Source organism: Phoenix dactylifera, chromosome 11 (assembly GCF_009389715.1).
Source record: "Phoenix dactylifera cultivar Barhee BC4 chromosome 11, palm_55x_up_171113_PBpolish2nd_filt_p, whole genome shotgun sequence".
NCBI lineage: Eukaryota > Viridiplantae > Streptophyta > Magnoliopsida > Arecales > Arecaceae > Phoenix > Phoenix dactylifera.
Window position 1 is genome coordinate 12910026 of NC_052402.1, and position 11844 is coordinate 12921869.

The following is an 11844-nucleotide window of genomic DNA, read 5'->3' on the forward strand; positions in this document are numbered from 1 at the left end:
ACTGTAAAATGTGGTTACTGTTTGCAGATTGATAGAATGCAACAGTAACAGTAGCTCCCTCTTTCGTATGTCCTTTTGATGTGTTCGAGCTTATTATGATTAGACCATCTGATCAAAGATAAGGACCGGGTCTCCCATCATTCTAGCCGAAAATTCCAACGGCCCAGATCTATTAGCGAACAGAGCATCACCCGTCCCACCGTTATGAATGCCAACGGCGCGGTAGCGGCGATCGGCAGGGCTACTTCCGTAAAATAACAGAGAATCGGGGGTATTTCCTTTAGACGGCGACCGCGCGTTCATCGAGCTGGAAGAAGAAGGGGGGGAAGGGAGTTCGGGATTCATAATCCCATTGAATGCTGAAGAGAAGAAGAAAAGGTCGGAATTCTTCGATCGTGACTTCTTGCTTGCCCGCTCGGCGTTGAGGGTTGGGGTTTAGGGTTTACGGAACCGCCAATCCCCTGGTCTTCTCGTCCCAAGTTCGGAGTTTTATTGATTCTGGGCATCATTTGAGCTTTGGATGCTTCTTCGAGGGAGCGAGCTGATAGTTTACTCCGTTTTGAGGGATTTCTTTGCTGTGTGTTGGGTTTGAGGATTTGGGGGGGGGGGGGGTTCGCCGACGGAAAGCCCGGGTTTCTCGGAGGTTTTTTTCTTTGTTTGGAAGGTTTCGGAGGCTATCCGGGTAAGAAATCTAGGATATTTTGTTGCTTTTATGAGACGGCGTTCTTGGTCCTGGATTTGGAGGTCCGGGGGCAGTTTTGGTAATCTGGGATCCTCTTAGGCTCCTGCTATTCCTGTGAAAAGGGGTTTCTCTAGTCTTCCTATCGATAATTAGCAGATTGATTTGAAGGAATAAATCAGGAATTTTTGGAAAGATTTTTTTACCTTTCTTCAAGGTTTCCTAGGGTTTTTCACCCTATGGTTTAAGGGTTCCAGGAGTTAGCTACTGTACAAGGTGGCTGGATCCCTTTTTGTGTGTCGTTTTCTTGCACAAGGAACAGTACCTTCACGGGAACAGTGCTTCGATGCCCGTCTACCGTCTCATGGCCTTCCCCACTTCTTAACTCTTTAAAAAAGAGGACCATTCTTTCAAGCAGCAGCAAAAGCAAGGATTTTGGTCGCATCCGGAGTTTATTTCTCCAAGGACTCGGATTTGGGGGATTGGAAGAGAAGGGTTCTGATAAAGGCTGAGAAAAGGAGGGTCTTTTTACGGATCTTTGATGGCTATTTTGTGAATTCTCGAGAAATTTTATTACCAGAAAATTGCGTAGAAAACAAAAGTGACAGGAAGAAGAAATAGTGTAAGAAAAAGGGTAAGATTATTGTGTTGTCTGGAGTTCTGGTTAAAAGAGTCTTTTCCTTCTTGATTGTTTTGATACAGCGATAACAACAGTAGGTTCTGATGTCTGTTATTTACGTTAGCCTGGCGGGATCGGTGTCGTCTTGATGGGGAGCTTTATTTTGTCACGCACTTGGGACTTTCTTCTGCTTCTCTGTTTTTTGTTTTGCTGTTGCTCATAATAGGAGGCCTGTCTCTGTGGGTTGGTTTACGTTTGAATTCTGAGGGGAAGAGATGAGTTCTAGCCTACTACAGAAGCGAGGGAAGAGTGTCAAGGGCTTTGATGCTGCCGAGAAGGTTGTGGTAGCTGTCAAGGCTTTCAAGGAAATCTCAAAGACCGCCCTTGAATGGGCTTTAACCCATGTTGTTCAACCTGGTGACTGTATCACACTTCTGGTTGTGGTTCCACCGCACAGTTCAGGTATCTCTTCTCCATTGTTTCTTCCTATCCTTTTTTTTTCCCCTGTTTCTTGGCCACTTTTGCCATGTAGTTCTTCTCAGTCTTCCATTAGCTTCCTTCTTATGATGAATTCTGAATGACATTTATTGACCCCTGATGGTGCAGTCACTGGCCTGGTTATGGATACTATGATAGTTACCATGTTATCTCACATCCCTGTTTTTGAAACGTTTTCTATTGTGCGTTATATCTAAAAACCGACGCATTTTTCTCTTTGAAACCTCCTGTTCAGTATTCCTAAGAAGGTGGTTTGGGTTCATAGGTTGCGGAATGCGGATGTTTTACAAACCTTAGCTGTTGATATCACATCCAGATTTCACATTTTGAGCATTGAGAAGCCTTTTTTCTAGCTAAAGCTTTTCACTAGGTCATATCGACTCTTCATTTTGGTGCCTTGGCGAGTAGATTGCTTAATTAGGATTTGCATCCTTGAGAGTTGAGACATGTTAAAAAATATGGCTTTATGAAAAATGATTTTGGTTAGAAGTTTATTCCTAAATCACATGTCACTCTATAAAGCAAAGTATACTATGATGTTAAGGATATCTGTTTGTTGTGAAACTAATTTTAGATCTGAATAATCATATATCTTGCTGTTAGCTGATGACCGGAAAACCTATGAGCTTGTTTTGGTTTTAATCCTTCAGGTAGAAAACTATGGGGATTTCCAAGATTTGCAGGGGACTGTGCCAGTGGTCACAGGAAGTCCCTTTTTGGAACTACATTAGAGCAGAAGTCTGATATTACAGATACATGTACTCAGATGATGCTTCGGCTTCATGACATTTATGATCCAAAAAAGGTAAAGTACCCAAGAAATTTCTGTCAGTTCTTCCTGTTCACTTCTCTTTGCTAGCTGTTACATGATTTCTTTTTTTTTTTTTTTTGATGTTTTGTAGATAAATATCAAGGTGAAGGTCGTTTCTGGATCACCTTGTGGTGCTGTAGCTGCTGAATGCAAGCGAGCTCAAGCAAACTGGGTCGTATTGGACAAGTAATGATTAAGCTGTTAAATGATTTTGTTTGATTTTGTTTTTTTTTTTTTAAGGCAAGCAGGATTAGATGTCTAAGCTATGCTTCTTCCATTGCCAATAGATTTTCTTTTCCATTTTATTTGTTGACTGGATCCACTCTTTTTCATACAACTTCCATTTACAGAGAACTGAAGCATGAGGAGAAGCGCTGCATGGAAGAGCTACAATGTAACATAGTGGTTATGAAACGTTCTCAACCAAAAGTTCTTCGTTTGAATCTCACAGGATCTTCTGAGGCAGAGTCACAAGTGTCCTGTCCACTGCCTTCTGAGCTGGATAAATCATCCAGAGAAACTACAAAGGATATGAGAGATCCTCAGAATTCCATTAGAGGGCCAGCTGTGACACCAACCAGCAGCCCTGAAGTAGAGACACCATTTACTGCTACTGAAGCTGGAACATCTTCAGTGTCAAGCTCCGATCCTGGAACTTCACCATTTTGTATTTCTGAAACTAATGGCGGTCTTAAGAGGGGGGAACAGTTAATCACAAAGGAAATCCAGAATTTAAATGTAACCAGCTCTGACTCTGACAGCGAAAGTTTGTCTCCTTCAACATCCTTAGATTATCAGCCCTGGATGGCTGAGATCCTCTGTGATGGCTGCACATCTTCAAAGCAAGTTGAAGAATTGTCACAACAACGTGATAGTAAAGCCTGTATCTCCAAAGCAAAAGCATTGTTGGAAAAATTCTCTAAACTTGATCAGGAAGGTGGAATTGTTAATCTGAACTCCAGATCAAATTTGAAGTTCAATGGAAATGTCAGAGAAGCAATTTCACTATCTAGAAATGTACCTCTAGAGCCACCTCCATTATGTTCAATATGTCAGCACAAGGCACCTGTGTTTGGAAAGCCTCCAAGGTGGTTCAGTTATTCTGAACTAGAACTTGCTACAGGTGGGTTCTCTCAAGCAAACTTCCTGGCCGAGGGTGGTTTTGGATCTGTTCACAGAGGGGTCCTGCCAGATGGTCAGGCAATTGCTGTTAAACAGCACAAATTAGCTAGTTCACAGGGCGATCAGGAGTTCTGCTCAGAGGTGGAAGTCCTAAGCTGCGCACAGCATCGTAACGTCGTTATGCTAATTGGGTTTTGTATTGAGGACAGGAGAAGGTTGCTTGTTTATGAATATATCTGCAATGGATCATTGGATTCACATCTTTATGGTAATTCCTTTAATTATTTACCTGCAGCCCATTCTTACATGGTAGATAGTTAGTGTAGTTTTACTAGGTATTGTTGTATAAGTGTTGGAGATGGATTATCTATTTTTACCAATTTTTCTAATCTCTAATATCTCAGTTGTTTCGGTGGGTGACCGATACCGAAATGGATCAAGTTCATGGTTTATCCTGCACAAGATGGAGCGCTGAAGAAATTTCTAAATAACTTAAACATTCCAACACTATTGTAATATTGACCTATATAATAAACCAGATTGACTGGTGCTTGATGCATCGATGTTACCCTTTAGTAAATAAAAAATCTATAGTAAATTTAAACATTGTTAGTTTTAGTTTATAAGAAACCTATAACTAATTAAAATGCAGAAAAGAAAGACTGAGATTCTTTGCCAATATGTTGCTATCCTTTCGCAGATATGTTGATTTTTTTATTTATATTGGCATAGATAATCAAGTCTGTATTTTATAAAACTGTATTGATGAGTGCCCAATAGAAATACAAACTGATATATCATTTGAGATTTGGAAAAACAAAAATGTGGCTATCATGACCTTTATACAAAGAAGGGCCTGACTTCCTGGCTGCAATATCCTCTCAGGGACAAAAAGATAAAAATGCCTACAACATGAGATGATAATGTATGTTACTTGAAAGTTGTTAATTATGTAAGTTTTCTGTTGTGTGTAGGCCGTAATAGACAGCCACTGGAGTGGTCTGCTAGGCAAAAGATTGCAGTGGGAGCAGCACGAGGGTTGAGATACCTTCATGAAGAGTGCAGAGTTGGTTGCATTGTCCACCGGGACATGAGACCTAATAACATTCTTATTACCCATGATTTTGAACCACTGGTATGACCTCCATGCTCATTTATTAGGTCATTGATTCTCTGTGATTGTTTTGAACCTATCTTGAAACAATTTAAACTCATTCTTCATTGGATTTACTTGGCCCTGAAAGCAGGTATTAATGTCTTTACTGCATGTATTCAGTTAATATATCCATCATTTGTGCAAGTTACTCTTCATTTGATCCATAGAAAAATCAAATCCAATGACTGTCTAGTTCATCTTGTGTTTGTTCAGTTTTTAGAAGAGTCCTCTGTACAGTTCGGAAGGTCCTTCTCATTGTCATGATTTTTCTTGAATGTATTTATTCATTTATTTAGGCTAGCTCTGTATCCAGTTTTCAGTTTTCAAGGTTAGAGAGCAAACTATATTTCTTCAGAAGTTTTTCAGTTGGTCACACCTGTTTCCTTTGTGGTCTCTACCATGAACAACCAGCATTTTCTGCCAATTTTAGTTGGAGCCATTTTGTCCCTGTGTGAGACCATGACAACTGTCATAACATCCTTCCCCCAAAATCTACACTGCCATCAGTTGCATCCTAGACTTCTCCATTCTTTACCTTTTCCTGCGCTCTGATCCTTCAACAGGTATGTGGAACTTGTTTCTTGTTTTGTATCTATTGGCCTGTATTTGATTAAATGGGATGTATGTTCTGAGGTGCAGTGTGGAGAGGAACTGTACAATTTAGTAAGTTGTTTCAATTGGGTGCTTTGAATACTCATCCTCAAATTCAGAGGGTGGAATGATTATATCTGAAGAAACTAACTTATTATTTTGACGGTCTTGCATGTTAAGTAGAAGATTCACCTTAGGGAGGTATTCCTACTGAGAAATTCACAAATTTAAGTGGAAGATTTACCTTAGGGAGGTATTTCTACTTAGAAACCCATTACCATGTTTGGACTTGCTTTTGGATGCTTCTAGCAATCCCCCGTCATGCATCATTTATTGCTTTCATAATATAGGGTCATTTGGGTAGCTCCTCATCCTCCTCTAATGTAGGAAGATTCCATATTCCATTGTGCAAGCTAAAAACATGTTTATATGGTTTGTTTTGAGTTTAGAAGTTGCATGATACTTCATTTACTTGGTTTTCTCATATGCAAATTAAGTAATCAATTAGCTTCATTCTTTCTCCACCTTTCTTTAGTTTTATCATTTTTTTTTTGTGGTTGAGGAGTTACCTCTATAGTCTATAGTTTGTGTATGCTGGAATTTCTGCATAAATCTGAACAACTTCAACATGATGAGTGTAATCACAGAAAAAAAGATCTGAACTCTTTTCATGGCTAATCTCAAAATCAGTCTACATTAAATATTCTGTGGAAAGGATACTTAGTGAAGATTGGAGCTAAATATTGAACTTAAACAAGATTCGTACTAGTTGCATGGACAAAGAGGAAAAAGTTTCCACTATCATGTTCAGAAGTTGCAAAATGGTTTCGCTTACTGCATTTGCTAGGATGATGAAGGTAAAGTTGACTTCATGCATACGAGGTTGCTAGCAGCCATCAACCCTACCCCAACAGCACATATACATACGCATACACATACAACCAAACAACAGTGGTAAACTTTTAATACCTATTTATGTACATTAAGGTGGGTCATTAGCTTCCTAGCTTTGAATGCATCATATGCAAATGTCGGTTACTTGAGTAATTGAAGTAAATACAGTTCCAAAATGAAATACATAATGAAGATCATCTTTGAACATTTGAAGCATTTTGAACATGATAGCTATTTATTGTTGAGAGGAAAAGGGAAACAAAACTAAATATGACAGTAGAATCAAGATAACTTGTTCCTCATGAAGTGTTGAAGTAGAATAGGCTTTGACCAGTAATAATGTGGAAGCTCATCATCATAATAGTTGTTCTGCATATCTGAAAATCATAGTTCTCTGGTGCTAAATCTTGTGCTTAGGTGGATTTATGCCTGATAGCTGATTGATGCTCATAAATTCACGTACCTCTATGAGATTGTATTGAAACACCACATCTGATGCTTCCCACGTCCACTTTAGCAAGTCTATCAGCCATCATGGTAGCTGTCATCCCATTTGGTACATTTAGCAGTAGTTCAGTAGTGCTCTCCAGCAAACATATACTCATCAAACAAACTAGTATACATATTAATGCCTCCTTTGAGAGGCAACCAACTCCTAAGTAACTCAAAAAAAAATGTTTTTCTCCATTTTCACTTAAATGATACACAGGGTTCCTGAAGTGGATCTTTTCAGAAGAAAATAAATTCTGTGGAACCGAGGAAATTGCATCTGCTTTACTAGATGTCTTGCCTTGGTCAATAATCAATAAACCATGCTTTTGCTATTGTTTCTTTGTTCTTAATCTGTAATAATGGAACCTTTCTAGATTTTCAAGTGAGCTACCATCAAAATTCAACTTTTATGTAGTTGGAGACAATTATCACCTAGGCTTGTGAAGTACTAACTAGTGGTTATTGGAGAAGGATGATGAATCAATTTTATTTGTAGGTTTTGAAAATCACATGTTCATTATGTTTCCTTCTCATATATTCTTTTTCTTTATATAAATCTATCAATGAACTCTGTTTATGTTATATATACATAGACTCCTTGTTTGGTGTTTTGTTCATTAAAAATAGGTTCCTTTAACATGTAGACTTGCTTTTATTCCATAAAAATGTTTTCATTCACTTCCAGACTTGCTTAGGTTTCTGCTAACCATTTTTCTAATTGCTCATTCTTTGAAACAAAGGAACTTGAATCTCTTATGGGAGTGCTTAATGACTTCCATCTGATTTTTTCCAATTTAAACAATGTAATGTGACCTTGTTGACCCCATTTCCTGTTCTTTTCAGCAACAGAAGTTGATATCTGTAGGGTACTGCAGCAATGTAAAGATGTTGTTCCTCTAGATAATCTTATTCCAACATCAAATTTTCTGTACATTGATCTCTCTTTTTATGTTTTAACCATAGACTTTGCAGTTAAGTTCCTGATTCTCATTCCATTGAGCTGACAGTGCTGTCAGTCAACTATGTTAATGAATGTGTTAGGCTATATCCATCACATGCCAACCAAATTATGAAAGTGCATGCATACCTGACTTATCATCTCTTCTTGATTTGCTGGTTCCTCATTCTGGTACATAGAAGATTGGGATGAGTCTTATGTCGGGATTGGAAGTTTGACACCAGTCAAAAGTAAGAACTATTATTCTAAGGCGAACCCAGCAGGGTGGGTTGATATATTTCAAATGTCACGTCTCTGTAGATGCCTCTATTTGGGAACATGACATTCCACTATTACATTTCTTCCATTTCTTCCCTTAGGAGTAATGACTGAATGTATGCATTATATTTGCAGGCCACCCCCCCCCCCCCCCCAATCAACAAAAAAAAAAAAAGAAAAAAGAATGTGTTCATTGTTCACAATCATATAGCATTTAATTTGAGGCTAGTTGTATCAAAAAGCTATACTTCTGTTTTATTGGGGCTTTGGCTTCAATGACAATTGTTGGATGTACATAAGAATCATTATGGCATCTAAGTTTTATGATGATTTTTTTTTAAGGTTGGGGATTTTGGCCTGGCAAGATGGCAGCCTGATGGGGACCAAGGTGTGGAAACAAGAGTGATCGGCACCTTTGGGTAAACTTGGATTAGAATAATACATCTTCATTCTTTTGAGAGTAAATAGGGTGTATCTAAATCACCTCTGGTGAGTTATAGGTATCTGGCACCAGAGTATGCACAAAGCGGCCAAATTACAGAAAAAGCTGATGTGTATTCCTTTGGAGTGGTACTGGTGGAACTTGTCACTGGACGAAAAGCTGTCGATATTAACCGACCGAAGGGTCAGCAGTGCCTTACTGAATGGGTAAGTTGCATATTAACAACACTCCCCATGAGGAACAAATAAATTTCTATTCACGTGCATGGATCTGTTATATCATTTGGTTAGAACCATTAATGTTGGCTTGGTGATAGTAATATCTTTCTCTGGAAATGTACTTTTTGCTGCACTGGCTTCATGAAAATGCTGAGCAAATTATTAATCTTTTGTTCTTAAGAAAATATAGAAACTGTTGCGAACTGTTTTTTGGGTGTAAGGTCCCTGGATTTAATCTTAATATTGTCGTAACTTGTTTGAGTAGGCTCGACCTTTACTGGAAGAGTATGCAATTGAAGAGCTTATAGATCCACGTTTGGGGGACCATTACTCTGAACACGAAGTCTACTGCATGTTGCATGCAGCATCGTTGTGCATCCGACGTGATCCTCACGCAAGGCCCCGTATGTCGCAGGTAAGTCTGAATTATATTTGCAAAATCAAGATCTGCAAAAAGGGACAGTAGACTATTTTTCTGATCCTCAAATAATTTGTGGTTGTCATGTAAATAAAAAAAAAAGGTTCTTCGAATATTGGAGGGTGACATGGTCGTGGAACCCAGTTACATTTCAACACCTGGCTATGACATTGGAAACAAGAGTGGACGGATGTGGCGAGATCAGCAGCAGCATCCACTATACAGTGGTCCGGTCCGGCAGGTGGATTTGGAAGGTTTTAGTAGGAAGCACTCCTATGAGGCTATAAAGGCTGCTTGGGAGAGAGAGAGGGAGGGCTTCATGCGTAGATGGTGATGGACTCCTAAGCACCATGCTATGCCAAGGCATCCCTAATGCAATGTGTATTCTTCTCTGTTCTGTTTTCCCATCTATCTTTGCTCCTACTTAGTATGGTCTTCATCAATTTATAGATGGTATTTTGTTAGGATGCTGTTGTATAGAAATGTCATTAGGTTTATCAATTTATACATTGTAGGATTGATGTTGTTTTGTGAGTGAATGCAGAGCCACTTTTTTGTTAAATTGCTTCTCTCTCTCTCTCTCTCTGCTCTTGGTCAATGAAATCTTCTAAGCACTTGAATTTAACATATCAGAATTCTTCGAGGTGCATAAACCAAAACTGAGAAACCAATTCGCAAATTAAAGGTCGGTTGAGATGTTATCTTTGAAGAGTAATGCCTTATCTAACAAAATTTCGGGGGAACTCAATTCCAGCCCTTTGTTTAACTGGTATCTTATGTGGAGCCCTTATATAGTCGGCATTCTACTTTCCCCCCTTGCACAAAATTAAGCTTGTGATTTGCCAACAATTAGATGTGTACATACTTATCTTTCTTTTGTGTACTTATAAATAAACCAGAGATTACATATAAATGTTTAGGCATAAACTCAGTAGAGTGAGATTATTAAATGACAGTCGATCTGAGGGTTGGGTCTCAATTATCATATTTTTCAGCATTGTCTTGTTTAATTGGATTCATTCAATTAAGGAGGGCTCATTGCGCAAAGCTGGTGAACCCCATCCAAAGCCTAAACATCTTTTTCCTTTGTGTTATTTTTATATAAGCGAAGCAGGTAGAGTCAGACCTCAAGGCTTCTCAACTTTTTTTTTTTTTTTCGAAAAACTTTTCCATTGTTGAATTAGTCTTTTGCGTCTGGTGTCCGGTCACGAGAAGCATTTAGCTGTGGAGTTGACTCATTCCCCGTTCCAATAACAATGTGATCTGTGTCTTCCGCAACTTTTCTCGCCTGGCTCTCGAGCATCAAATCATCCGATATCAAATTCACTGCAGGGGAATCACTCTGATGTAACTACTGAAAGCTTAGTACTTCTTTTTTGAGGACGGTGCCTGCCCTATTGTCAGCGTCTCTTGTCATTTACTAGTACCAGACTGCACTGACCTGGCCACAAGAGGAAAGAATTATTTGGCAGGGTCTGAAAAGATGGATGCTACTTAAAACAAAAAAAAAAAGGGAAGGCCTCCGGTTACCTGCCCTCTGCTATCCCCACCTCACATCAAAGAGAAATGCTGGGTCTTGTTTCTATGTACTCTAATAAAATGAGTGATCTATCTAAGTCTGTCATTTTCTGTCCATCCCAAATATTGATGATTTTTACAGTATATTTATTGAAAAATTTACATATGTACTAGTTTGATATTTGAGAATGAAATCCATTAGCTCAGCAAATCCCGCAACATGCATGTCTCTAATTGCTTTTATCTCTTTATCTTATATCTTAAATATATCGCAAATTTGAATATGAAGGCCTAAGTTGCACGATCAATAATTTTTCTCATCATAGTACTTTTCTAAAACTAGGGTTATAGAGAATTTGCATTCCCTCCAAACTCATTCAAGTTGCTAACAAACTATTTTGCTGGAAGAAATTGATGTCTCTTTATAGTCTTTGTTTCTAAAAATGTACTTGTTTGTAGCAATAAAACTAGAACTTTTTCCATCCCTTGTTATCAATGAATGAAGCCAAGAAAGCTGCTGTTCAAGTTACGGTTGTATGCCATAGTCCATCTTGTGACCTCCAAAGTTGCACAGCTTATAAATGCCGAACATCTGACCCCAGTCGACCCGCAAGTTCCTCCACTTCACCCTTTCCATGACGCTGCTTATATGAAGAACAGGTCATATCGTACGGATAAGACATCTAGGCTTCAAAAGACCTCGTGATTGGTTAGTGCTAAGCTTGAAACCTGTGGACGACAGTGGAATCAGAAGAGACAGGATTTGGTTAGGCTGGGATCCGACCCTGACCTTCATGGTTCGTATGCGCTCAACGTTTGGATCACCAATGCGCAAGGCCAGAAGATGTACGGAGACACGAGAGGACAAGCAACAGGGAAAGTGGAGCGCATGCAACTATGATTTTAAAAAAAAAAAAATAGCGTCCATCAGATTTGATGCAGCTTTAAGCTGGAGGATTTTTAATATACAAAGTCACGACCTGAGGAGGATTTTTAATATATACCAAGACCTGGCCCCGTTATCATCCCTACCGACCGCTCAGGTCAGCTTCAGTCTTGACCTCAGCCTCAGGTCAGCGTCAGGCCGAGATGAGTAGGCTTGGTTTTGAGCTTGCAGAGTATGGTTGTTGTCGCCTTCGATTAATAATCGATCTTGCCGCCTATCAGTTA

The 11844-nt window shown here is 39.1% G+C and overlaps 1 protein-coding gene across 2 annotated transcripts; it reads left to right on the forward strand.

Annotated features, from left to right (window-relative positions):
- The first annotated feature begins 313 nt into the window (after positions 1–313).
- LOC103711197 (inactive protein kinase SELMODRAFT_444075) lies at positions 314–9718 on the forward strand. Of its 2 annotated transcripts, XM_039131663.1 has the most exons (10): positions 314–1313; positions 1423–1760; positions 2447–2601; positions 2699–2793; positions 2958–3997; positions 4704–4864; positions 8421–8497; positions 8579–8726; positions 9004–9153; positions 9260–9718. In XM_039131663.1, the coding sequence occupies exons 2-10, from the start codon at positions 1574–1576 to the stop codon at positions 9488–9490; spliced, it is 2244 nt and encodes a 747-aa protein (XP_038987591.1). In that variant the 5' UTR covers positions 314–1313; positions 1423–1573; the 3' UTR covers positions 9491–9718. The 2 variants fall into 2 exon arrangements, with proteins under 2 accessions (XP_038987591.1, XP_038987590.1); XM_039131662.1 differs by having other exon boundaries at positions 314–1760.
- The last annotated feature ends 2126 nt before the right edge of the window (positions 9719–11844 follow it).